Genomic DNA, 27,310 nt, shown 5'->3' on the forward strand with positions numbered 1-27,310 from the left:
TTTGACATAAAGTTCACTTGATATAAATTTCATTTGACGGATAACTCATTACACATAATTCTCATTTAACATAAAATTCAGTTGTCGTAGATTTTATTTTACATAAAGATCATTTGACATGGAAATATAGGCGCGAATTTCAAAATTGTCGAATCACAATGTTGTTGATAATATCTAATTGGTTACTTTTGAAATTCGCGCCGATATTGTTATGTAAAATGTAATTTGTGTAAAATTATTTTTATGTCAAATGAGAATTTTGTTGAATGCCTTTTATGACAAATGAGAATTGTGTTAAATGTCTTTTATGTCAAATGAACTTTATGTCAAATGAAAATTATGTTAAATGGGCTTTATACCAAATGAAATTTATGTCAAGTAAATTTTATGCCAAATGAGAATTATGTTAAAGGGAATTTATGCTAAATGAAATTTATATAAATTTAATTTTACGTTAAATAATAATTATGTTAAATGATATTCACGTCAAATGAAATTTATGTCAAGCTAATTTTATGTCTAATGATATTTATGTCAAATGAGAATTACAATGAATTATAATGAGTCAAATGACATTTATGCCAAATGAAATTGATGTCAAATGAATTTTATAACAAATAAAATTTACGTTAAATGAATTTTATGTCAAAAGAAATTTATGTTAAATGATTTTTATATCAATAGAAATTTATGTTACATCATTTTTATGTCAAATGGGAATTAAGTTATCTGAGTTTTATGTAACATAATATTTCTGTTTAATGAATTCTATGACAAATGATATTTATGTTAAATGGTTTTTGTGTGCAATCAAATTTATGTCAAATATGTGCATATTATGTGAATTTTAAGTTAAGTAGTTTTATATCAAATAACTATTTGGTCAAAAAAGATTTCCGGAATAAGCATGCGTCTCGTTTTTTTGTGGTATTTTTAATTTAATTTAATTAATTTTTTATTTATTTTTGGGTTTTAGAGGCTAAAAGTAAATATTTCTCTGCTTGATATTTTTTAAATAATTAATAGATCTTTATACTTAACAAAGTAATTTTTTTAATATCAATTCTATGAGGATTAAGCTTTAAAAAACTGCCTTGGTTGTCCACGTTTAGTGTAGGTATACTTTTTTAATAAAGTGTTTTATTGTAAAAAATGTACCTGTTGTGCAGTTGTTACATCCCAGGTGCGAATTTGGGTTGGCCGCCAGAGTTTAAAGGTTGGCCCAAGGTTGGCCTAACTTTGGCAAGCGAAGTTTTGGTTGCCGGAGTTTGACCAACTTTGGCAAGTACTAGTGCCCACAGTTGGCCCGACTTTGCAAGCCAACCATTACATGCAGAGTTTAACCAACCATCGGGCCAACTTTGGCGACAAAGGTTGGCACAACTCATCCAAACGTAGTTTAAAAGACTTTCAGTTTCGGTTGGCTGAACTCTGGGCCACGGTTGGCCCGACGGTTGGCAAAACTCTGTGATTTACATAGTATACTCAGTTTCATTAACTTACATTATTTTGGTCGGCCGAACTCTGGCCCAACGGTTGGCAAAACTTTGTCAAATGCAGTTTAATTGACTTATACTTTCTGGGTCGGCCAAACTCTGGGCCACGGTTGGCCCGACTGTTGCAGCTTTAATATACATTTAACGTTATGTACTAAACTTTAAAAAAACTGATGTGAAATTTAGTAAAGTTATATTAGAAATTAATTAATATTCCGAATATTTGATATAATTATACTAAATTTTATACTAAATTTAATTTTATTTAATTTTTATATCAAAATTTCGCTTTGTCGCACTTTCTCCCCAGTTTGTAAAATACTTTTACAAAATTTAATAAAGATTCTCTCTCCGTGCACACGGAGAGAGATTTTGTATTAATATTTGTTAAAATTGGCAATAGAATTTAATATATTCTTTTTCAATTTAGGGAAATCGTGTTTTATATTAAAAATTAATATTGTGCATATTAGTAGGCAGCCCTTGATATATTTTACAAAAATTAATAAAATTGTAATACAATTTAATAAAAGAATTATAATTTTTAAAAATGACTATATTAAAATCACAGTCCGTGAAAGTATCGAAAGAATAAGAAAAATTGAAATAGTTCTTTTAAATTTTAGAATAAAATACATATTTCAATCTTTAATATAGTCAATACTAAAAATTATGAGTGAGTCGAAAAGGACAGGAAATAAAAAGACGTAGGAAGGAGGAGGATAGAATTATCGTTTGGAAAGTATTTCGCACACACACCAATGAGCTAACGTAAGCATCATACTATACATCATACTATACAAACACAAACTATATACAATTTCGGAGATCTATGTTAAAACCTATAAACGCATACATATAAACTTAACTTAAATACAAATAAACGCAATAACGCACGCACGCTGTACATTGGGAGATACAGTTCTCAACTTCCTTATATACTAAACTCGAGAAATTTTCTGAACTTGTGAGAAAGTGATATTTTCTCCATATTTTGTTTTAAAAAGTTCTTAATTTATTTTACATTATAAATACATACTTTTGTATGCTGGGTCAAAATTTTATTCAGAAATGTTTATCATAATACTGTTTTTAAAATTGTTTGTTTCTGGAAAATGATTTCTATTGAAATTATATCCAATTTTTCGTTATATAAAAAAACCCATCATTTAATTTATTGGCATAAGAAAATGCAGCATATCTTAAATCATTTTTTTTAAATACCTTCCAATGTCTTAATTCATTTTCGTACACGGAAAAAAATTAATATCTAAACTTGAAATAATATTAATTTGAAATCCAATGGAATGTAAGTATGTCTAAAATAGACATTATAGTCACAATTAAATTCACATCTCTGATTTAGAGATTTGTTAATTTCACAACTTATCTGATGTGAATTACATTGCGTTTTAAGTTCATCATTGTCAAAGAATATTTAAACCATTTTAATTATTTAAGTATTAATTTTATATTTTAAATGCAGTTTCATTCCCAGTTTTCACTTTCCATATTTTACGAATGTTTTTCGCGTTATCACGTGTGGGACATATTTTTATTTATTAGTATTTTCAGGTTAAACTTTCGTTTGACACTTGAAAACCTAACCTATATTGAAAGTTGTACCAAACCATGTTTTTTTATTAAGAAATAGAAAAAGAATGTTTATATTGTGTGATGTTGAGATAATTTGATTCAAATAAAGAAATGAAATAATAAAAAATTCATATTATCTTCAAAAAATGTCCAATTTTTTATGATTGTCAAAAATATACATTCTTTGAATAATTCTCACTCTAAATTCTGATAAATCATAAAATTTGAGATTTCTAATATCATTTTCAGGCATAAAAATACGGATTCTTCACACTGATAATATATGCGGATTAGATATAACTCTAAATTTCAGTTTTAGAGATCTGTTCAAATCACACATCCGATTCCAGTGATAGTTTATGCCTAAATCTCATATTAAATCTCTAATTTAGAGATTAATTTTTTTCCGTGTAAATTTTGAATGCTCTCAAATGCTCATTTAAAAGACAATGGACTATGCCTTTTACTACAATTAGGAAATCTTCATTGTCGATTAAAATTATTGAATGAACAAAATAAAATTGTTCACCCAATTCCGACACATTTTGACACATCAAATTAAAATATTTTGGGGTAAACACAACGTGCACATGTTGCCACGAGGTTTGACTCGGATAATTTCGGAACTGCTCGACTGAAATATTCGGCTAATCTCGGACAGCTTCGTAACCGCTCTACGTCAGCCTGACGTCAGCCCATAGCCTGCTATGGCCTGCTACTAGGCTGGTCATAATTTTTATTATAGTCGATAATACTATTCATAACTAAATTAACAACTTATGTAATTCTTCGATAGTATTTAGTATAATCATCTGGTAATACTTTTTACTATTGCATACTTTCTTACTTATAATATTACAACTTCTTATTGACTATTTCAATTTCTATTACTTCAGAATAATACAAAGTAATAATTTGATTATATACTTTCTTAAAAATGGTAATATTAATTCATAAATGTACATGATTTCCCCAAATTGCAATCGGTTTTACTAAATACTAATATAATAATACGAAATATTAAAACAGATTCTCTCTCCGTGCAACTTTGGCGTCAGTCTTTGGACCAACCATTGAAATGTATAGTTGGCACAACATATGCATTTTAAGTTGAGCAAACTTCCTTATGAGTTGTCGGGCCAACCATCGTCGCCATTAGACGGCGAACCGTTATCATCTGTATGGTTGGCCTAACATCTGGCACGAGAAGTTGGACCGACTTTGTAAAAGTTGGCCCAACTATGGGCCGACCAAAAAATCGCACCTGGAAAGCGATAATGTGAACGGATATTTTTTTCCAAAATTCAGCAGATTCGTTTGAAATGTAATATATTCGTCAAAAATGTAATCACACTCATTTTTTATGAAAAATCTCATGGTTTTTCTAAATTCGTCTTTAAAATTAATGAAAAAAAAACTTTTTTAAGTTTCTTTCATTTCGAAACAATATTAATGCTGCCATCTCTATGGAACTGTCACGTACTATTACGTTGAGCCAAAAATTATAAATAATTAATAAAAATGGTTATAAAAAATTATTTGTCTTCAATTTAGAAATTTTATAGATGATTTTTGGTATTGTAACAACCGACATTCACTTTGTACAGTTGTTACAATTTACACGCTGTCACTCAAATGATTCTAGTTAATTAAATAATAGATATAGAGCTAAATCAATTATGGCCTTTTAAAAATAGATAATATACCTTTGATTTAATCGTTTTACCAAGCAAATTGGAGTTAAACTCTAATCACAGTAACTGTTTTTATCAAAATTGTAACAACTGCACCTAGTCTTGGTTATATGGACAACTCGGGTGTGTCCGTATAATTCGAATAGGTTACCTTGATGAAAAAGTATAAATATGCAGGGCAGTACGAAGATTCTTTTTGCCCTCCGTTGAAATAGAGTCGCCTGTTAATTTTTTTTATATCTTTAGAATTTATTAATATAGTGTAAAATTGATAATTTGGATTTATTAAATTACATTTTTAGACAAATAAAGTAATTAATCAATATTGTCCGATAGCTCATCACTAAAAATTTTGAGGTTAGGTTATATCAAGGGGAGAAAAGGATCCAGTAATAGGTACGCTACTGACATCATCGAGTCAAGCACGACCCTTCTCTTCACCCCTCATACCGTTTCAGCGCCATCACATTTACATTGACGTAAAATTTCTAACGCTTGGGGATTCGAACCTACACCTATCTAACATTATAACGCACCGACATCGAATACATTAACCACTATACCACGCTCGCATGGGAGTTCAAATTCATAATAGAATTTATGAAGTGCCACAAAATGAAATGACAAAAGAATAACACATCAGTGTTAATTTTAATATTGAAACAGGGTAACTAATAATACTAGTAAATTTGTAAAAACAAATTGACTGCGCAGAATTAAATATTTTATTTACCATAAGTAAATACCCTGAATAAAAAGTGGGACCGATTTCGGACTAATCCGGAATTTGTCCGCAACAGTACGGTTGCGTAGAGTTTTTTCACCATGAATTAAGTTTGAAATCAATACCGTTTTTTATAACTATTGAATCGGTAATTAGTCCGGTTTAGTCTGCAGTTAGTCAGATCATATGCAACTAGTAAATGCAGAAGTAATCCGGTTGGTTTAACCAGTGAATCCGCAGCTAATCCGAAACAGTCTGCTTATGGACAGGTTTTTGTCGCTCGGAATTTGTCCGGATAAATTCAAACTCAATGTGGTTTGTGTATAACCAGTGAATCCGGAATTAGTCCGATCTAGTCCGAAGTTAGTCTGATAATACGTAACATGCAAATGTGAAATTATTAAATCTGGTTTTGGTCAGGTTTTTATCATACGAAATTATAATCATAGTTTGAATTTATCTACATTTAATACAAATTGTCTTTAATATATAAATTCAATATTATTCCAAAATCATTCCGGATTAAGTCTTTGAATTGGATTGAATATGGATTGTTTTGAACTGTCTGGATTGTATATATTTACAAATTCTTATAATATTATTCGGATTGACGTTGACTATTACCGGATTCTTTGCATACAGATTTTGGATTGTTCCATACTTGTTTTGGATTAAATCTTTTCACCCATTAACGCCCAAATGACCAAATCAACACAAAATCCAATATGGCGGCTATTTTGAAAAAAAAACCCAAAAAATAAGTACATTTTTTTTAAATATTTTTTTCAGATCTAAAAAATTTTTTTAAACCTTTCTTAAGTATGCTATTGGTGGGCAAAATCGTTGTACTTTTAAAATATGAAATAGAGAAATTCTGATTTCAAGATGGCGGAATCAAAATTTTTGAAAAACTAAATACATTATAGTAAAAAAAATCAAAATTTACACCAACATTCAAAAAGTTTGCAAATTCGATTCAACATGTATACTCGGGGGTTTTCGGGGTCGCTGATGACAAATCCGATGTCAGTTTTTAAAAATTCAAAATGGCGGATCCAATATGGCGGACATTTTTTAAACGCTTGAAACTTGCAAACTTTTTGAATGTTGGTGTAAATTTTGATTTCTTTTACTATAATGCATTTACTTTTTCAAAATTTTGATTTTAAAATTTTGATATTTAAAAAAATGTACTTATTTTTTTGGATTTTTTTTCAAAATAGCCGCCATATTGGATTTTGTGTCGATCGAATCGCTATTTTGACCCCAGAATCTGAAAGAGCGACCCCCAAAACCCCCTACATCTCAGGGTGTATTTATACGACTGTTGGTAGAAAAAAAATTTACCGAAAAAGTCAAAATTGCCTTCACACCAAATTGTAAAGGTCTTTCTGTAATAGCTTTAAAATGAATTTGGTTTTTCTAATTCAAAGTAACTGCACATTCAGCTTATATAAATTAACTTGAAATCATTAAATACAAAGCAAATTATCGTAAATTTATATGCAGGATGTGCAATTGCTCTGAATCAGAAAAAAAATTCATTTTCAAGCTATTGCAGAAACACCTTTATAGCTTGGTGTGAAGTGGTGTGAAGGCAATTTCGACATTTTCTGGTAAATTTTTTTTCTACCGACTATTGCATAAATGCACCTTCATTTCTGCTAAAATTTATTGTCTATTTATAGACATATTTATAAATACCTCAAATCGTGTATTAAAGTTGGTCATTTGGGCGTTAACCCGTTGCCTGTTTGCGACCCAACGTTGGGTCGTGAAAGTTTTAGCAAAAAATAGAAATTTGTTATTTAAATTATAAAATAAATTCTTTTATATCATTATTCACATACTATAGGTATCAATGATACTAGAAAAAGTAATAAATAAATAATTGTTTATTATTTTTAAGTAATATAACAATTTAAAAGATTTTGATGGACATTTTGGGGCACTAAAATGAATATTTTTCCAAACAGTGAAGGGGTTAATGGGTTAACTGGATTAAATTCGGATTATTGCGGACTGATTTCATATTCTTTACATATTGATTTCGGATTATTTCGTATTTATTTTAGATGAGTTTTTTGACGGACATAATTTCGGATTGTTGCGTAATAATTACGGACTTAATTCATAGACATTTAAGATTACTCCAGACTGATTTAGGATTCACAATTTCACTCGGATTGATGTTAGATTAACGCGGATCATTTTCGTACAAATATCTGACTAATGTACACTAATATACCTGGATTAGTCCGAATTTTTTAACAGGGATATAATATGATTCGGGTGGCCGTCTATTACCGGATTCTTAGCATACATATTTCGGATTGATTCGTATTTGTTTTGGAATAGGATTTTACCACACTAATTCCGAATTGAAGCAGACTAATGTCGGACTCTTTGTGTACAGATTTCGAATTATTTCGTATTTGTTTCGGATTATACCTTTTAGTTAGATTAAATCCGGATTGTTGCAGACAATTTTCGGATTCTTAGCATACAGATTTCGGATTGTTTCGTACTTCTTTCGAAATAGGATTTTGACACACTTAATTTCAAATTGTTGCGCACTAATACCGGATTTCTTGCTTACAGAGTTCGGATTCACCGGTCATAAATTTGGATTGTTGCTGACTACCCTGCTGGAAGTAAAGGGATAGAAATCCTATCTCTTTGAATATTTTTTTATCTCTGAGATAGAAAGAGATAAAGTTTCTCTATCTTAGTCTATTCCCACTTTATCACTTCAATCACTTTTTATCTCTCCTTCTGTATAAATCTTTTTCAATAACCTTTATTTCATCTCTGTTAATACTTTCAATATCCACACCTATCTCTTTCTATCCCTAATTTCATCTAAGAATATACTTATCTCTTTTAATAATCTTGTTTTTATCCCAGGCTATCCCTTTTTTATTCCCCTCAATCTCTTTCTATCTTCCCTTTTTATTCAATCTCTTTTAATAACCCTTACTTTATCGCCTTTTATCCTCTTACTATTCACTTCTTTCCCTTTCTATCCCTATTTAAATCTCATTTTTTATTTTTTCTTAATCTTTTTCAATAACCTTCATTATATCCCATTGAATCCTTTTTCAATCCCAAAGATAACTTTTTATACGCTTTTGAATGTGACGATTTCATGATAAATAAAGAGAAATTAAAACTTTAGAAAGGAGATCAATTGAGAGATAAAGAGTGATAGAGTAAGAGATAAAAAGAGATCAATACAGTCCCAAAATTTAAAAGGTAGTTCAAGAAAAATATCTTCCAAGCTAGCGTGGCTGAGTGACATGTGTATTCGACTTACGTCCCTAAGGTTCAGAGTTCGAGCCCTTCTGCGTGCGAGATTTTTCAAATTTGGTTTTAAGTGTTATGTGTATAATGTTGGTTAATAATGTGAAATGAAATATAGATTTAAACAATAAATAATAATTTCATAACAAATAAATAAATAACTTGATTTGTTAAAAATGGGTAATAAATAAAAGTACGAAAACTCTAAAAATATTTTTTTTAAAAAATAAATTCAATTAAAATTGTAATACACTGCAAGCCCGATCAGCGGTCAGCTCCGGGGGTGCTCGACCGCTGATCGGGCGTAAACATATAGGACCGTACGAACTGTTTTATGATGGGGTACCATTACTTGACTACTGAATTTTTTTTAAGGGGCCAGAGCGTCTTTAATGTATACGCTACTGCCACAACTTTTCGACTCCCTCTTTGCCCCTCGCCCGCCCCATCAGCAAACGACGTAAACAAGCGACCACTGATCGGGTGACCGCTGATCGGGCTTGCAGTGTACTTTATAAAGTCTTTAATATTGTTAATAATATTGGTTAATTAATTCTTGTTATATTAAAAAGGATAAAAATTTGCAGCAAAGAGAAATAAAAAGAGATAAAAGTACATAGGTATAAAAATAGATAGGGGATAATAGGGGATAATCGTAGACATTTAAGATTACTCCAGACTGATTTAGGATTCACAATTTCACTCGGATTGATGTTAGATTAACGCGGATCATTTTCGTACAATTTTCGGACTAATCCGTACTAATCTGTCCGTATTTAATCCTGAATTAGTCCGAAATTTTTACCAGGGTTTGTCCACTATTTAAATTTACAAAAATTTACTGCTGTAGGTTATGTCAAGTTCTTGTTTACAACCGAAGTACAATTTTTATCCGCGAGGGGCGTGACGTCCGGGAAAGTAAGATGAGAGGACTTGTAGTACGAAAAGGTGCCACACTTTTCACATACACAGTTTTATTAAGCTTCATATTATAATGAAATGGAAGAAATGTACATCCCAAGAATCCTACACGCTAAAAGTAGATTACGACTTGTATTTTTTAATATTTTGCAAACATTTACAACATTTTGCAACAACTTTAAAAATTATTTTTTGTTATTTCAAACGAAGATCATCCCACTCTTTCATTTTAATACCTTAAATATGTGATAAAGATTAAGAATAATGTACTCATAAAAATCGTTAATACATTATTTGATATTGCAAAAAATGACAAAAAACAATTCACCATATTTTTTACATTTATTACAGGTGGAATGAGTTTTCTAACCAAGAAAACCAAGTTAGAAAATTGTTTGCATGGCGGGATAATTTAAAAATATAAGTAATGATCAGTAATTAGTAAAAGATATGTAATAGTAATAGGGTAAATGTGGGTATTACAGTGGGTGCATGAGTTACCGTGGTTTCGCTATTTTTGGCAAACTTTGTCATTTATGACCCAATTTGTTAACCAAAAAAATTCAAATAGTTACTTACACACGGAGAGAGAATATATATTAAATTTTGTAAAAATATTTTTAAATTGGGGAAAAATTGCGACAAAGCTAAATTTTGATATAAAAAATACTAAACTTTAAAAAAACTTATGTGAAATTTAGTGTAATTATATCAAATATCAAGAATATTAATTAAATTCTAATATAACTTTAATAAATTTCACAAAACTTTTTTTAAAGTTTAGTATTTTCTATATCAAAATTTCGCTTTGTTGCACTTTTTCCCCAATTTGAAAATATTTTTACAAAATTTAATATATATTCTCTCTCCGTGCATATTGTACGTGTTTAATAAATAAAAAATTATAGTTCTTTAACTTATATTTCTCGTTTTAAAAAATTCTAAATCTCGTAGGTGCAGAAAGTATAGATAAATTGCTCATTGTAATGCAAAAATACACTCTCTAAATCTGAATAAGTGAAATTTTCACTTTTTTCATGTGTGAACCTTTTTCTCACTTATTAATAAGTAGAATCTACTTATACATAAGTGGAATATTCACTTTTTTATGTGTGAACTTGTCTTCACTTATCAATAAGTGAAATCCCCACTTATGTATAAGTGAAATATTTAGTTAAAAAGAAATTCATCTGCGCATTATATTACAATTTATTATTTATACCAACTTTTAAAAGTTTAAAAACAATGTTTTTATCATTTCAGTTATTATATTAGAAATTTTTTATTTTCTTTAATTATAAAAATTGTCATTTAAAATTTAATAAATTTTTAAAAAAATATTCGGTTAAATATTATATTAACAGTAATCTAATAACTAACTTTTTATTTACTAAGTATTTATATACATATATAATAAGAGAAATCTTAAACAAAACGTTAAAGTAGAACACAATAAACTAACTCTTTATAAGTATCACCCAATAATTTTCGATGAGTATAAGGCAACTTATTAAGTGGCATTGTAGTGTTTCTCGTTGATCATAAAAGTTAAGCGACATTGCTTGCAGTTAATATTAGGATGGGTGACCGTTTGGGAATTTGGCTTAAAAAAGTTGAAAAATTGATATGTTTATAAGTTTCAGACTGATAATGAGAAGAGAAGAGATTGTTAAATAGTTGATAGTAAATAAATATTTTTTTATATAATATTGATCCTGATTATTTATTTACATTCACTTCTTAATGTCTGAGTATTCACTTATCTCATAATTGAATATTCACTTATTCATAAGTGAATGTAATTCACTTATTCATAAGTGAATATAATTCACTTATTCTACGTGGAAGAGTTTTGAAACATGGAATAAGTGAATATTCACTTAAAATAAGTGAAATTTCACTTATTTAGATTTAGAGAGCAGTTTTATATAAATCGCTTTTTTTATTATTAATACTTTTAAACTTGTTAATTTTTGTATATTCGATTAATTAATGTATTTTTAAAGTCAAAACTTCGTAGTAAATTATGATTTAACGTATTTTTATTTTTGTTTTATCAACACGGTAATTAGATAACGTTTTGAACGTGTGCGCCAAATACCGTGGGTCGTTATTATCATTAAAAATAATATGTAAAGTGACAAATCGTGCTTTTCAAGTTAAAGGAGAACCGCAGGAATTAAAAAATAATTTCAAAATGATTTAGACCAAATACTATTGTTATTTTAATAATTACTATTTTTATAAAAAATATTTAATTAAATGTTATTAGTTTCTAAATAAATCACTAAATAAAGTTATTAATAGATTTATAACGAATTTTGTGATTATTATTAGTATCTGCTAAAATATAAGAATATTTATTGTTAAATTAATAAACCATTGTTTCTAATTTGCTTAACTTCATTCAACCGTTTGCGAATTCTTCAAGTTGAAATTTTCGCGGTATAAGGCACACGGTAACTAGATCATCCACGGTATTTGGCAAACGGTATTCCGATCATGAAGCTTTGGGCATGTAACGATTTTTTACTACTTAAAAATATAAATAAAAACCGCGACAATAAAAATTACAAAAATAATATAATTTCAAAATAAATGATTTAAATAAACCATTAAATAATCAAATAAATCAAAAACAACAAAATAAATGATATTGAAAAATATACAAACAATTCACACAAAAAATATAAATTATATTTCAGTCAAAATCAACATGAAAAAAAGGGCCTGACGTCAGGAATTCAATTACAGAATATACAAAAATACGCAATCAATAAATTAAATACATAAACACATGCAAATTAAAAAATATATATAAAGAAATTGGTCAACTTAAATGCAATAAAAATTATAAATAATACGTTAAAAACAGCAAAGAGATATTTAAAATAATTATTAATACACAATTCGCCTCGCGACCAAATTCACTCTCTTATAATTAAATTAATCAGAAAATAAAATCACACGTCATACTCATTAATGAACAATTTGTGAAATTCTGGTCATTGTGAAATTCTTTACCCTAAATAATTAGGTGTAAAGATCTTGTATTAAATTTAGGCACAACTTACGGAGCATTCTCTGCAACTCTCGCAATGATTCTGTCAGATTCTGTCAAAAATCCAGGGAATGTGCATCGTTCAACATCCGAGCATTATCGTTGATCCTGGCTTTATTAATATAGCAATCCTTTCTTTCATGATTCTATTAAATCCGATTGATATTAACGGCCACACTTTATATAAATAAAACAAAAAAAATGGATTTGATAAATAAAAGACTAATTACATAAAAAAAAGAAATTAAAACAAATATTTTGACTACAAAGACAACTACCTTTCCGTGTCCTCGGCCGGCACGTGAGAGTGTAGCCGCAGCTGAATCCGTGGTCGACGAATTGCGAAAGTCGATTATTAAATTAATTATTCGCACTTTTCATCGACCCCGCGATTCAACCCGCAAACTCCCACTTATGCCTAATTTCACGAGAACACGGAAATTAGACAAAATTTATCAATTACTCGGACGTCGAACCGGTCACATTTGCCAGGGGCCAAAGGTTATAATATCATATGATATCGCACCGCTTCAGGCACCACTGTAATACCTGCACTTGCATTACTTTCAAAAATATTTATTATTTAATAAAATATACGCTTTACGATATTCTCAATTTTTTTATTACATCAAATAAAGTCAAAGGTCAATTTAAAAAAAAATTATACAAATATCTTGTGAGGTTTGTTCACAATCTATTGATTATGTCTGCATATTAGATTTTAAAACACGGCAATATCCACATTTACCCTAGTAAAATATGAATGAAATGATTTTTTTGAATAAAACTTATGTGAAATAATTTGTGATAAATTATTGTAATGAAAAGTGAAAATGTTATGAGAAATATGTTAAAATAAAATTACAATTGTAATTAAGTCGACGTTTGCAGAAAAGGTGATATAAACCATGTATATATAGACGTCCAAATAGTTTTTTTTATAAAAAATATATATTAAATCGTTGGTTTTAGATATTTATATATGTTTTAAATGAAGAATGGAAAACTCCAAAAATTTTTAACTCCAAGCATTACCTTTTCTGCAAACATCGACTTAATCACAACTGACGTACCCGTCTTCGACGGGTTTTAGTTTCTACTTATACATTTGAAAGAGTGTCTACTATAAATACCAACTTCATAAAAATCAAACAATATTTAACAAAAAATGATTTTGGCTTAAAAATTCGGATTTATTATTTATATTTTATTGTTATAGTGAAAATTAGTTGTATTTATATTAAAAATTTTATATTAAAAAGTAGCTACAGAAAATAACACATAAATTTGACAAAAAATTAAAAAATTGGCATTTTTTTATTTTTTTAATTTTCTGAAAAAATTTATAACTTTTGTTCCTCTTAATATTTTTTAATCGGATATGGCTAAGATTTTAAGTTAGACTAATAACTAAGAGACTGCAAAGTTTCGTTTTAATCGGTCAAGTAGTCTTTGTGTTTGTCCCGGACAAAATATTGCGGACAGACATTATTTATTTACATTTCTGGAATTCTTACTACTCGAATAGAAAAACTAAATAAAAATTTACAAATTCTAAACAATGTACATACAAAAGTCTGATTTTATTTATATAGCTAGATATTTCTTATAACATTTTCACTTTTTATTACAATAATTTATCACAAATGTATTTTACATAAGTTTTATTCAAAAAATTCATTTCTATCCCACATGCACAAAAATAGCGCTTTCTGATAGCAGACGACAGGGAGGAAAGTCATTCATTTCTTAGACCGTATGAAAATGGCGGCCGTGTTCTCCCATGGGCAAGAAAATCAGCTGTTCCCATGCGTTTTTCTTGCCCATGGGAGAAAACGGTCGCCATTTTCATACAAGTCGAACAAGTGACTCGTGTCACAAAAATCACCGTAAATAAATGGCTGCCTTTACCCTCTTGTTGCTTAATATAGGGTGTCCTCAGTAGCTTGTTTTTTATATAAAACTCACGAGACAGCTCGCAGCTAGGTTTGCTGTACGTAAGTTGACTTAAATTTCTCGAGAAGGAAATATTTCTCGCGCTTTACATTTCTAGTCGTTTCGTGAAGGGTTTTAATTTATTTTGTAGATAAGAATGTGTTTATTGTTAGTTTTTTAAGTGTTTTTGAATATCTGTTTATATTTTGTGTTTCCATTGCATTGTATTGCGTACAAATCATTTTTCGCAAAATATCATATTTGGGGTGATATGCAACACTTTTTTTTGGGCTGGACGTAACTACTTTTTACGTGCCATAACTGCGATTCACATGATAAATAAAAAATGATTAGTTATTTTCCTTTAATTATATTCCTTATTCAGTTATGAATAAATAAAAAATTAAACAAAAAAAATTTTTTTTTCTTTGGTGAAATCTCCACTTTTTAGAGGTCAACTATACCTCAGTAAATTTTTTTTGGCAGATTTCGATTAGTTTGCATTAAAAAAGCCTAAAATTAATAATTAAAGAGATTTTCATCGATATTTATGCATTACATACCTGAATTTTACTGGTGTTGCACATCACCCCAACTTTTTTGGAAAATGCCAAAACAGACGTTTTTGAAAAAGCGAAAAATTTGTAGGAAAAATTTAAAGTTCTGAAAATCTAATAATGCATAAATATTCTATTATAATGCCTCTAAGTCATTCAATTTTGAAATATTTAAAAATTTAATTACTTGACATGTTTTTCGTCCAACGAAAAAAAACGTTGCACATCACCCCACATCACCCTACTATTTATTCACATTCTACTATTACACATCTTTCACTAATCACTGATCATTACTTATATTTTTAAATTATCCCGCCATGCAAACAATTTTCTAACTTGGTTTTCTTGGTTTGAAAACTCATTCCATCTTGGAAAACTGCTTGTACGACGGGGACAAACTCAGAATCGGTGAGGTATGCAACCGCTTTAACTTTACATCATTTTTAGTTTCTGACGTAGATTACCACAGAGTTAGGCTGGAGTCCCATGGCAGCGTTTTGCGTTGCGTTTTGTAACTAGGCCATGAGTGTGAGAGAGATGAAGATATATGTTTGCTATATTTGCACTCATAACCTAGTTACAAAACGCAACGCAAAACGCTGCCATGGGACTCCAGCCTTAGGGTACGGTCCCATGTTGAGCAGAAAACACAATGCAAAGCAGAATTTCGTGAGAGTGGAAAGGATAGTGATATCTGACTATCTCTCTTGCACTCACGAAATTCTGCTTTGCATTCTGTTTTCTGCTCAGCATGGGACTGCACCCTTATTAGAATAGAGTGCGCGAGTTATTCCTTTTAGGGTACAGTCACACGATCAATGCATCTGCATGATGCATGCATGCACAAACATTTGACTGTTCACACCTCAATTTTTCGCTCTCGAAAATCATTTTTCTGGCGGGATATTTAAAATTGATTAAAATTTAAAAATAACGTATTACTAATTATTACAATAAAAAATAAAAAAAATTGAACGTTTATTATAAGGAATTAATTGTAAATAAATTTCTCTTAATTAGTGGCATATTTTAAATTATAAAATTTCACAATATTAAAATATGCCACAAATTAAGAGAAATTTATTTACAATTAATTCCTTATAATAAACGTTCAATTTTTTTTATTTTTTATTGTAATAATTAGTAATACGTTATTTTTAAATTTTAATCAATTTTAAATATCTCGCCAGAAAAATGATTTTTCGAGAGCGAAAAATTGAGGTGTGAACAGTCAAATGTTTGTGCATGCATGCATCATGCAGATGCATTGATCGTGTGACTGTACCCTTACCGTGAGAGGCATTCTTAGGCGCATAGAAAGAAACAAAAGGATGAAAGTAGACCCCTTATCTTACCTTGTTTAATGGCGCATGTGCATGAATGAAAGTTTTTGGTTAGATTTTTGAAAAATCGTTTTAAATATTATAAAATTAAATGTAAAATAAATATTTTACAATAAATAGAGTAAAGTAGAATTTAAAAGTCATGTTAAAGAAAAGCTATTTGGCTTTTATTTTAAATTAAGGGTACAGTCACACGATCTCATGCAAAACTTATGCATGCATGTTGCTATGGTAGCGTTCAAGAGTGAGAGAGATAGGAATAGAGTTGCCACCTCTTCGGGCTTCGCCCGGAGACTCCGGGCTGCGAAGTAGATCTCCGGGCCGCAAGTAAATTCTTCCGGTCTTCGGTTATTTAAAATAAAACTTTTAATTTTAAGTATTGAAACAATAACACATCATGACTGAATTAGTAACTATTCTCCATATTCTTTATTGTATGGTAGAAGCTTTAGGGAGCATTTACATCTTATAGTCAAGAAAAATTCTCCGGGCCGAGAGCCGCGATGAGGTGGCAACCCTAGATAGGAAATTATTCTATCTCTCTCACTCTTGAACGCTACTATGGCAACCTGCATGCATAAGTTTTGCATGAGAAGGTCTGAACGCTCCCTAAGGCTGAATTCCCATGGCAGCGTTTTGCGTTGCGTTTTGTAACTAGGCAATGAGTGTGAGAGAGATAGAGATATATGTTTGCTCTATTTGCACTCATTGTCTAGTTACAAAACGCAACGCAAAACGCTACCATGGGACTCCAGCCTAAGGCTGAGGCTGGAGTCCCATGGTAGCGTTTTGCGTTGCGTTTTGTAACTAGGCCATGAGTGCAAATAGAGCAAACATATATCTGTATCTCTCTCACACTCATGGCCTGGTTACAAAACGTAACGCAAAACGCTATCATGGGACTCCAGCCTGAAGTCCCATGGCTGCGTTTTGCGTTGCGTTTTGTAACTAGGCAATGAGTGTGAGAGAGATGGAGATATATGTTTGCTATATTTGCACTCATGGCCTAGTTACAAAACGCAACGCAAAACGCTTCCATGGGACTGCGGCCTAAGGGTGGAGTCCCATGGCACCGTTTTGCGTTGCGTTTTGTAACTAGGCCATGAGTATGAGAGAGATGGAGATATATGTTTGCTATATTTGCACTCATGGCCTAGTTACAAAACGCAAACGCAAAACGCTGCCATGGGACTTCACCCTAAGAGGCAACTTTTGATTCTAGTTTGGATGTCGTATTGATAATATTATAGTAGTAATTAGAATTTTTAATTTTGAGCTGCTTATTTCGATGAGTATAAATTTAAAGCAGGTAAACTTAACATAAAATAAAATTTTTCCTGCTAAAAATGTTTTTAAATTATTTATTTGTCATGCAAATAAAAGAAAAATATAATTGCCAGCAAGCAAGCAACAGTCGTTTCGATGCATCAGCTGTTTCACTATCGCGCATGCGTTATTAGAGAAGGAATGAAAAGGGGTCTACTTTTCGTATGTCTGTCTTCGTCTATGCGCCTAAGAAACATTTTGGTCTCTTGCGCACTCTATTCTATGAAATTATTCTATTTCTATAACTCTATGTAGATTACAGGTAATTTACGTTTAAGTAAAATACGTATATTACCCCCCACCATGAAAAAATGCATGGCTTTCAATTTTTGGGACGTAATATAAATATATGTAATATACGTAAACAACTCATGTAATTTACCTGAGGTATATTACGTTCCCAACCCTGCTAATTATAAATAATTCATTTTGTCACTGTACTATAACCAGAAAACCATTAAAAAGGAAGCAGAAGAAGAATATTATAAATAGAGAGGGGAAGGTGAATTTCATGTTGGGAATTTATAGTTCTGAAACATTCCGTGTATGGTGCTATTTTCAGTGGAGTCATAGTATGATTTGAGAGTGAGCGAGAGACAAGAAGACTAGAAACAGGAGGTGAAACTTAGGGTACAGTCACACGATCTCATGCAAAACTCATGCATGCATGTTGCCATGGTAGCGTTCAAGAGTGAGAGAGATAGGAAATTATTCTATCTCTCTCACTCTTGAACGCTACTATGGCAACCTGCATGCATAAGTTTTGCATGAGAAGGTCTGAACGCTCCCTTAGTGATTTTTCCGTAGTGAGCAGTGGAATAGCTATGGGTGCAGTCCCATGGCAGCGTTTTGCGTTGCGTTTTGTAACTAGGCCTTGACTGCAATTAGAGCGAACATATGTCTCCATCTCTCTCACACTTATAGCCTAATTACAAAACGCAACGTAAAACGGTGCCATGGGATTGCACCCTAACAGGCTCATGGTAGGCGTGTTTTTACATTTGGGACTTTAGTAATGAGCCAATAGTAAACGTAGGAAATAAACAGATGTTGCTGTTTACATACATTTGACCACGAAGTAGGATAAGGAGACCTCACGCCCATAGTTCGTAGCGCTAAAAGCAGCCCAGTGAAAATGCATACTGCTAATTGCGATTTGAATTTTCGAAATAAATGTAGATTTCTGTTTAGTTATTGATGTCGCAGAGTAAGTTGTGTTTTTAATATGTTATTGTGTTTTGTATTTTTGTGCGATATTAATAAAGTTTGAAATTGGCCACTGCCGAAAAAATGCCAACATTTTGTTGCATAAAAGGCTGCAATTCCGGTAGTCGCTTAGAGCGACGAAAAGGAAACTTTTTGAGTTTTTTTCTCCAAGAACGGTAAGTAAATATTATTTAATAAATATATCTGAATTACTAACAGTGCTTTTAAAATGTATGGTTTGAATGTTTGTAAGAAACTTATGTGAACAGAATTCTTTTTGACATAATAAAAATAATTTTTTAAATATTTTTATTTTAATTATATTAAAATAAGTAAAATAAAAATTTAACTATTTTATTATTTATAAATATTTAAAAATCATATTTAAATATAAGAATAATAATTTTTGTAAATTATATTTATAATTGATTCAAAAAACATTCACAGTTAAGAAATTTAATTGTAAGTATTTTTGTTTACATTTACTATTAACATTGAAAGAGGAAAGTTTCAACTGTTGTACAAAAGTAATTTAATCCTATGTAATGAAATAATTTATAATTGTGATGCAGAAATACAAATATACATATACATATATAAATTTATACACATTTTTTAAAAATTTTTTTCTAGGATGAAGTGCGTATTTGATCTGATGCTGTGTCACCATACATCACAAAACCATTTTTAAAAACTAAAAAAATTTGTGAACTACATTTTAAATCTGAAGATATTGAAAAATATTTCAGTATAAAATTAAAAGATGGTACCATCAACCAAATACCTCGACAAAAACCGGTACTAAAAAGAAATGCGATACCAATATTTTTTTCTACTGACATTAGAATAAATAAGTGGGATGACCTAGTATTTGAATGTAATAGAAACAAGGAAAAAAGCTTTAGCATAATTAAAGAAAATTCAAATAAAATTCCATTGCCATCCAAATTTTGGTCAATAATTACTACTTCACAAAAGTATATTGCATTTTTAGAAATGTATGATGATAACAATTACAGCATGAAAAGAGTAATTTTATCATCAGATATGAGAGTGCAGGTAACTTTTTTTTTACGCTGTGTCTATTTCGCCCGCAAACTGGCGAAATAAGAGCGATGAATTATTTCGCCCGTCACTAAAAATACATAGGTGGGGGACAACGGGCGAAATAAGAGCGATGAATTATTTCGCCCGTCACTAAAAATACATAGGTGGGGGACAACGGGCGAAATAAGAGCGATGAATTATTTCGCCCGTCACTAAAAATACATAGGTGGGGGACAACGGGCGAAATAAGAGCGATGAATTATTTCGCCCGTCACTAAAAATACATAGGTGGGGGACAACGGGCGAAATAAGAGTGATGAATTATTTCGCCTGTCAGATAATTGTTTCTATAATATAATTGAAAAATATGAAATTTTTAAGGTTAATGACAGAAATGACAGAAGTATGATCAACTGAGGTTAGTAACATGCGCGCCAAATTCAAATAATTATGTATAGCTCATTTTTAAAAAAGGATTTAAAAAGTCGGGTTTTTGATTTATCCACACATTACTTTTATTAAAAACAATTTGTGATCACAAGTATTATATATATCGTGGGCATAAATTAAGGTATGTATATTTTTTACATTCAGCTTTTTATAATAATTATATGCTAGGTAACATAATATTTTGTTATGAATATCATTTTTTTAACCCTCCTGCGTACCTATTTTCACCCATAAAATTGTTTCCAAATGCACAAATTTTTCACACTGTTGGATTTTTCTACAATTTGGTACCTAGGGGTTTTTGGGGTCGTTGATTACGAATCTGAGGTCAGATTTAAAAAATTCAAAATGGCGGATCCAATATGGCGGATGAGTTTTTAAAAAATTCATCAAAATTTCTTGAAAATTTATAATCGGGGGTTTTTGAGGTCGCTGATTACGAATCTAAGATCAAATTAGGAAAATTCAAAATGGCGGATCCAATATGGCGGACGAATTTTTAAAAAATTGTTTGATTTTATTAAAAATATTTAATGAAACTTGGTGTCTAGGGTTTATAGAGGTCACAAATTACGAAGCTGAGATCAGATTTTAAAAATACAGAAGATCAGAGCCAATATGGCCGCCAGTTTTAGAAATTTTTTAGATTTGTTTTAGATATATTGGTATTTTACGAGTCCTTCATAAACTACGTCTCTGTTATATGAAACAATGTGCATTTTTTAGACTTCCTAAGTTGAGTAGTACTACATAATGATGTTTTATGAATATAACAATTTAACACATATTTAAACAAATAATTATAGATATTGATTAACTCCTTGCACAAAAGACTTAGAAACATGCTTTTTCCAAATTTTAAAAGTTAACAAGATCAGTATTATTGTAAGATTCATGTTTGTTAATTGCAAAATTGGAGATATATTATTCAGCTTAGTTAACTTCAAAATTTAAAAAAATTGCATACTTATAGATGTTTTTTGTAATAAGTTAGTAAACAACAACATTATTTGTTTAAAAAATTAAAGAATCGTTAAATTTATGAAAAATCTTCATGTAATATTACACAGCTTAGTTAATTGCAAAATTAGAAAAAAGCTGCACGTTTCTAGAAATTTTTTGTAAAAAGTTAGTACATAACAACAATTATTTGTTAAAACAATTAAAGAATTGTTAAATTTATAAAATATTCTTATACTGCCATTTTGAGTTTTGAAAATCTGACCTCAGATTTGTAATCAGCGACCACGAAAACCTCTAGATACCAAGTTTTATTAAAATCAAACAATTTTTTTAAAATTCATCCGCCATATTGGATCCGCCATTTTTAATTTTTTAAATCTGACCTTAGATTCTTAATCAGCGACCTCAAAAACACCCGATTATAAATTTTCAAGAAATTTGGATAAATTTTTGAAAAACTCATCCGCCATATTGGATCCGCCATTTTGGATTTTTTAAATATGACCTTAGATTCGTAATCAGCGACCTCAAAAACCCCTGATTATAAATTTTCAAGAAATTTGGATAAATTTTTGAAAGACTCATCCGCCATATTGGATCCGCCATTTTGGATTTTTTAATCTGACCTTAGATTCGTAATCAGCGACCTCAAATAACCCCGATTATAAATTTTCAAGAAATTTGGATAAATTTTTGAAAAACTCATCCGCCATATTGGATCTGCCATTTTGGATTTTTTAAATCTGACCTTAGATTCGTAATCAGCGACCTCAAAAACCCCCGATTATAGATTTTAAAGAAATTCGGATGAATTTTTGAAAAACTCATCCGCCATATTGGATCCGCCATTTTAAATTTTTTTAATCTGGGTTCAGATTCTTAATCAGCAACCCCAAAAATCTTTGAGATACCAAGTTTCATTGAAATCAAACAATTTTTTAAGAGAAGTATGTATTTGCAACTTTTATTTTGTGACCTATCCTCCACTGTTTATAACAAATATTTAATACTTTGTTTATTAACAAATACTTTAATTAGAGACTTTATTATGTATGTATCATTAACTATGAACCTTGCACTGTAATTTGCACTTTGTCTCGTGTGTTAAAGTTAATTTGTTTAAAAGTTATGAGAAAAAATATTTGGACGAGTATACTCGTCCTCGCGCATTTGGTAACAACTTAGTTTGGACGAGTATACTCGTCACGGTACGCAGGAGGGTTAATCTCATAGTTATAAATGAATGGAAATATTATTTTATTAAATGCAAACATATAAATACCTAATGTAATAACTTAGAAATAAAAGTATATCATTTCATATTTTCGCGGTTATAAATTATTTACCCCCTTGACTTTTAATTGACTTTTATCTTCTAAAATTTTCAATTATTCTATTACTGTCCGTGATTTCTCTGACAACAGACGTGTTCGTGGGTTTGAAATAAAGTCTAAAGTGTGAAAAGCTATTGAAAAATGAGTTCTGAAACCGTTGAATTAGGTAAACTTCTTGATTGTGAAAAAATGTTTCACGAATGATGCGTGGCTTGCTGTAAGCAAGCTCTTCGACATTAAAAAGGAAACCAATGTTTGGCTTTGTGGAAAATGCAAAATTAATATAGAGGAAGAACCAGATCACAATTTATTAATAAAAAAAAAATAAAAAAACCAAGGATCGATCAGATGCGACTGTTGTTTAGAATGGTTTCACCAAATCTGCATTGACTTAAAAAAAATTCCCAAAGCCAAACATTGGTTTTGTAAAAAGTGTAAAGGCACTTAAAAATTTCGTTTCGTTACCTTTTAACGAATGATTATATTTAAAACGTTTTTTAAATAATTTTTATTATAGTTTATTTTGTTTTATAGTTTCGTTTTGTATGTTTTGTTTCGTTACATTTTAACGATGGATTTTATTTAAAATGTTTTTTAAATAATTGACTTAACAGATTTTTATACAGAAGAAAATAGATAAATATTTATTTACTTTAAGTGTGATATGTTTCAACACTTAGAAAAATTTTAATTGGTTTGAAATGTGGAATCCATTTTAAAACTTAAATAAAAAAAACCGTATGTGCCTTAATTTATACCCACGATATATATAATACTTGTGATCACAAATTGTTTTTAATAAAAGTAATGTGTGGATAAATCAAAAACCCGACTTTTTAAATCCTTTTTTAAAAATGAGCTATACATAATTATTTGAATTTGGCGCGCATGTTACTAACCTCAGTTGATCATACTTCTGTCATTTCTGTCATTAACCTTAAAAATTTCATATTTTTCAATTATATTATAGAAACAATTATCTGACAGGCGAAATAATTCATCACTCTTATTTCGCCAGTTATGAATTTTTAGTGACGGGCGAAATAATTCATCGCTCTTATTTCGCCCGTTGTCCCCCACCTATGTATTTTTAGTGACGGGCGAAATAATTCATCGCTCTTATTTCGCCAGTTTGCGGGCGAAATAGACATAGCGTTTTTTTTAACTGAATGAATACAATTTATAAAAAAAGAATAAATTTAACCGTCATATTTTTAGGTAATGATTAACGGGAGGGAAATAAAAGTTCCACATGAAGTAATTACTGTTGAAAAAATTCCGATGCTTCTAGAATTAACGTCTAAATTATTACCTTGTCATTCTAAAGATTGTAACAGGTATGTTAAAAAATATAATATATGTTCTTTTGTAATTACAGTAAAAAGTTACAGTAAAAAAATATTATTTTTCATAACGCGGTGCTAAAAAGGGCACTTTTTTGCACCTTGTTATGAAAAATATCGTTCGTAACTAGTGCTAGCAGTTGCCAATTTCAAAAATTGGCAACTGCTCGCACTCGTTACGATATATACTAATTTTAGGTCTCAAAAATGTACTGGTTTTGTATATTCAAAATCAAAAAGTACTCCTGGTCCTCAGGCGAAATGTTGCTTAGAATGCAAGAAATTAAAAAAAAATAGATTAAAGCAGAAATCAAGGAAAAAAAGAGTCGAGTGTAAAACAAAAATTTTGAAAAGAAAAATGAGAAATAGATATATTGGACTTCAAAGAAGATATACTACGCTTCAAAGGAAGGTAAACTGTTGGATTAAAAAAATATAAAATTGAAATAATTGTTTATATAAAATAATGAGTAAAAATAATTACTTAATAATGTTTACAGATTAAGCGTATTGAAAGAAATGCGGAAAAACTTCGCAAGGAATGTGCAACTTCAAAAGAAGAGATTTTAAATCAAATCTTACAGAAACTTCCGGAAAAACAAAAAATTGCTGTTGAAGCTTGTTTCAAACCATCACAATACAAAAACACTCATAGTATGCGGTATACTACACAGTGGATTTATGAATGTATACTTTTGAGAATTAAAAGTAAAAAATTATATCGTCAGCTTCGTCGTGATAAAATTTTAACGTTGCCTTCGCCGACAACTTTGGGGAGGTATTTAAAAAACATTAAAGCTTCGTACGTGTTCCAAAATTACATATTTAAAGGCTTAGCTGTGAAAACTGCTTCTATGCCAGCAGAATGTCGAACAGGTTTTTTTTACTATTTTTTATTTTTAAAATGTTGAATAATAATGATTGAAAAAATGCGAAATATTTTTTTTTCAATTTTTATGTATAATCGCGAATTGATCTGAAACATTTTTTTTTATAAATTAGTCACATTATTCAATTGATTTGTAGGAATGTTGGCTGTGGATGAAATTAAATTGTCTAAAACTTTGTCCTTTGATCGTGTAAATTTAAAAATTGAAGAATTTACTGATCTTGGACAGTTCACTCCGGAGCACCAGAAGGCAGTTCGCGGCGATCATGCCCTAAAAATAATGTTTCAACCCTTTAAGAGCAATTTTGTGCAAACGATTGGCTGCTTTCTTAGCAAAGGTAGTGCCAATAGCACTGTTGTGCACAAAATAATATTAGAGGCCATTATACTTGCAGAAAAATCCGGTCTTTTCATTGACGCAGTTGTGACTGATGGTGCAGCTTGGAATAGGGCAATGTGGACGAAGTTTGGCGTTTCAGAAAAAAAATAAGCGTTTGCTATCCATGCAGCACAGAAAGAAGACTGTGGTTTCTGTCTGATTACCCACATTTAATTAAAATTCTAAGAAATTTTATTACGAAATTTGGTAAATTCGAAAAAATATTTGTAAGTAATTTAGATTTTGATATTTTTAATTTTATGAAGTGTAATATATAATTAAACCAATTTTTAAAATATTTTAATAGACACCTGATAGATTTATTTCAAAAAAACATTGGTAAGCCTTACTCGAGATTTTGCAGCAGGAACCTTATGCATTAAAAGTTAATTACAAACTACGTAAAGAGCACATTGATCCTAAATTTTATCAAAAAATGAATGTTGCTCTTGCCTTTCAGGTATAATAAAGTTCAAATTTTATTTATTAATATTTTATTTAGTTATTATCACCTAAATTTATTATTCTTTATTATTAATAAACTAATGAAAAAAAATTTGATTTTTAAATTAAATAATTTTCTTGTCTAATATCCATTAAATATTTATTTAAACTAAGTAAATATTTACTTGATCTAAGTATTTTATTTCATCGTATTAAACAAAAAATGAAAAAAAAATATTTTATTCAAGTATGTAAATATTTATTTCATAATAGACAAGTAAACGGTTATTTGAATCAAATTTTTTTTCTGTGTATTTTTTCTTTAAATTGTATTACATATTTTTAACATTTTTCACAGTTTTTTAGTGTTCAGGATGCTCTTGAAATTTATGAAAATCGTCATCAAGATCTTGAAGATTGCAGAGCAACAAAAGATTTCTGTAAAAGAATAAACCAACTAAATAATGCGATGAATAGTCGTACAGCTTTAAATGCAATGTCACCTGGCAACGAAGAATGGACTGTGAGTTATCAGAAAAATATATGGATGATTCTCCGCGTAGCGCACAATTGTGCGCTACGCGGAGAATCATCCATAATATTTAATGTCCCTCATGTTTTTTAAGAAATCAGTTTCATATATTCTAATAAATTCAACGTGGATAACTTATTTCTATGATAACAAATAAAAGTCTATAGTCGTTTTCATTTAAAAGTTTGTAATTTTACTTAAAAATCTGTTTTAAGGTGCCAAAACGTCATGGTGTAATAAGTCACCACTACCATTTCATATATAAAATGTTATTTTTTTAGTAAAATATAATAATAAATATAATGAATATTGACATTTTCTTATTGTCTAAATTAGTAGAATTGAGAGAAACAAAACACTTATGGAAAACAAAATTTATTTTTAAATATTTTTGTAGATATTTCTTGTCCCCCGTTTTCGCGTCATGGTATCACAGGGTGGCCACCGGACCTTGAAACCTTGAAAACCTTGAAATGGACGTGAATTTTGTCAAACCTTGAAAAAACCGTGAATTGGACGTGAATTTTTTTAAAAACCTTGAATTTTAGTATTATATATTATTAAAACTAAAAAAAAATTTTTTTGACCATTTTCAAAATTTTATTTTTTGATCAGGGAATTCAGGGAAAAATCAGGGATTTTTATTTAAGTAACTGGAAAAAATTGAATTTTTGAAAAGTTACAAATGATTGCAGAAATTCAATTATTTTCAAAAGTAATAAAATTCTTCGCAGAAATTCAATAATTATGTTCAAAAATTTAAA

At 29.7% G+C, this 27,310-nt stretch overlaps 2 protein-coding genes across 3 annotated transcripts in view; both read left to right on the plus strand.

The window, feature by feature from the left end:
• Positions 1 to 27,310, plus strand: part of LOC122508312 (metastasis-associated protein MTA3) — a 231,998-nt gene that overhangs the window by 143,945 nt on the left and 60,743 nt on the right. The window lies entirely within an intron of this gene.
• On the plus strand, positions 19,652 to 26,014 carry LOC122508313. Of its 2 annotated transcripts, XM_043621588.1 has the most exons (6): positions 19,652 to 20,224; positions 24,178 to 24,296; positions 24,501 to 24,714; positions 24,803 to 25,178; positions 25,329 to 25,797; positions 25,878 to 26,014. In XM_043621588.1, exons 1-5 carry the CDS (start codon positions 20,162 to 20,164, stop codon positions 25,679 to 25,681), a joined length of 1,125 nt encoding a protein of 374 aa, XP_043477523.1. In that variant the 5' UTR covers positions 19,652 to 20,161; the 3' UTR covers positions 25,682 to 25,797; positions 25,878 to 26,014. The 2 variants fall into 2 exon arrangements, with proteins under 2 accessions (XP_043477523.1, XP_043477524.1); XM_043621589.1 differs by lacking the exon at positions 25,878 to 26,014 and having other exon boundaries at positions 24,803 to 25,080; positions 25,329 to 25,477.

Source organism: Leptopilina heterotoma, unplaced genomic scaffold (assembly GCF_015476425.1).
Source record: "Leptopilina heterotoma isolate Lh14 unplaced genomic scaffold, ASM1547642v1 Lhet_530, whole genome shotgun sequence".
Taxonomy (NCBI): Eukaryota; Metazoa; Arthropoda; class Insecta; order Hymenoptera; family Figitidae; genus Leptopilina; species Leptopilina heterotoma.

Coding starts and splice junctions, on each gene's coding strand:
- LOC122508313 (XM_043621588.1), top strand. CDS start 20,162: ATGTATGATGATAACAATTACAGCATGAAAAGAGTAATTTTATCATCA. Junction 20,225..24,177: donor CATCAGATATGAGAGTGCAG/GTAACTTTTTTT, acceptor TCATATTTTTAG/GTAATGATTAACGGGAGGGA. Junction 24,715..24,802: donor ATACTACGCTTCAAAGGAAG/GTAAACTGTTGG, acceptor TAATGTTTACAG/ATTAAGCGTATTGAAAGAAA.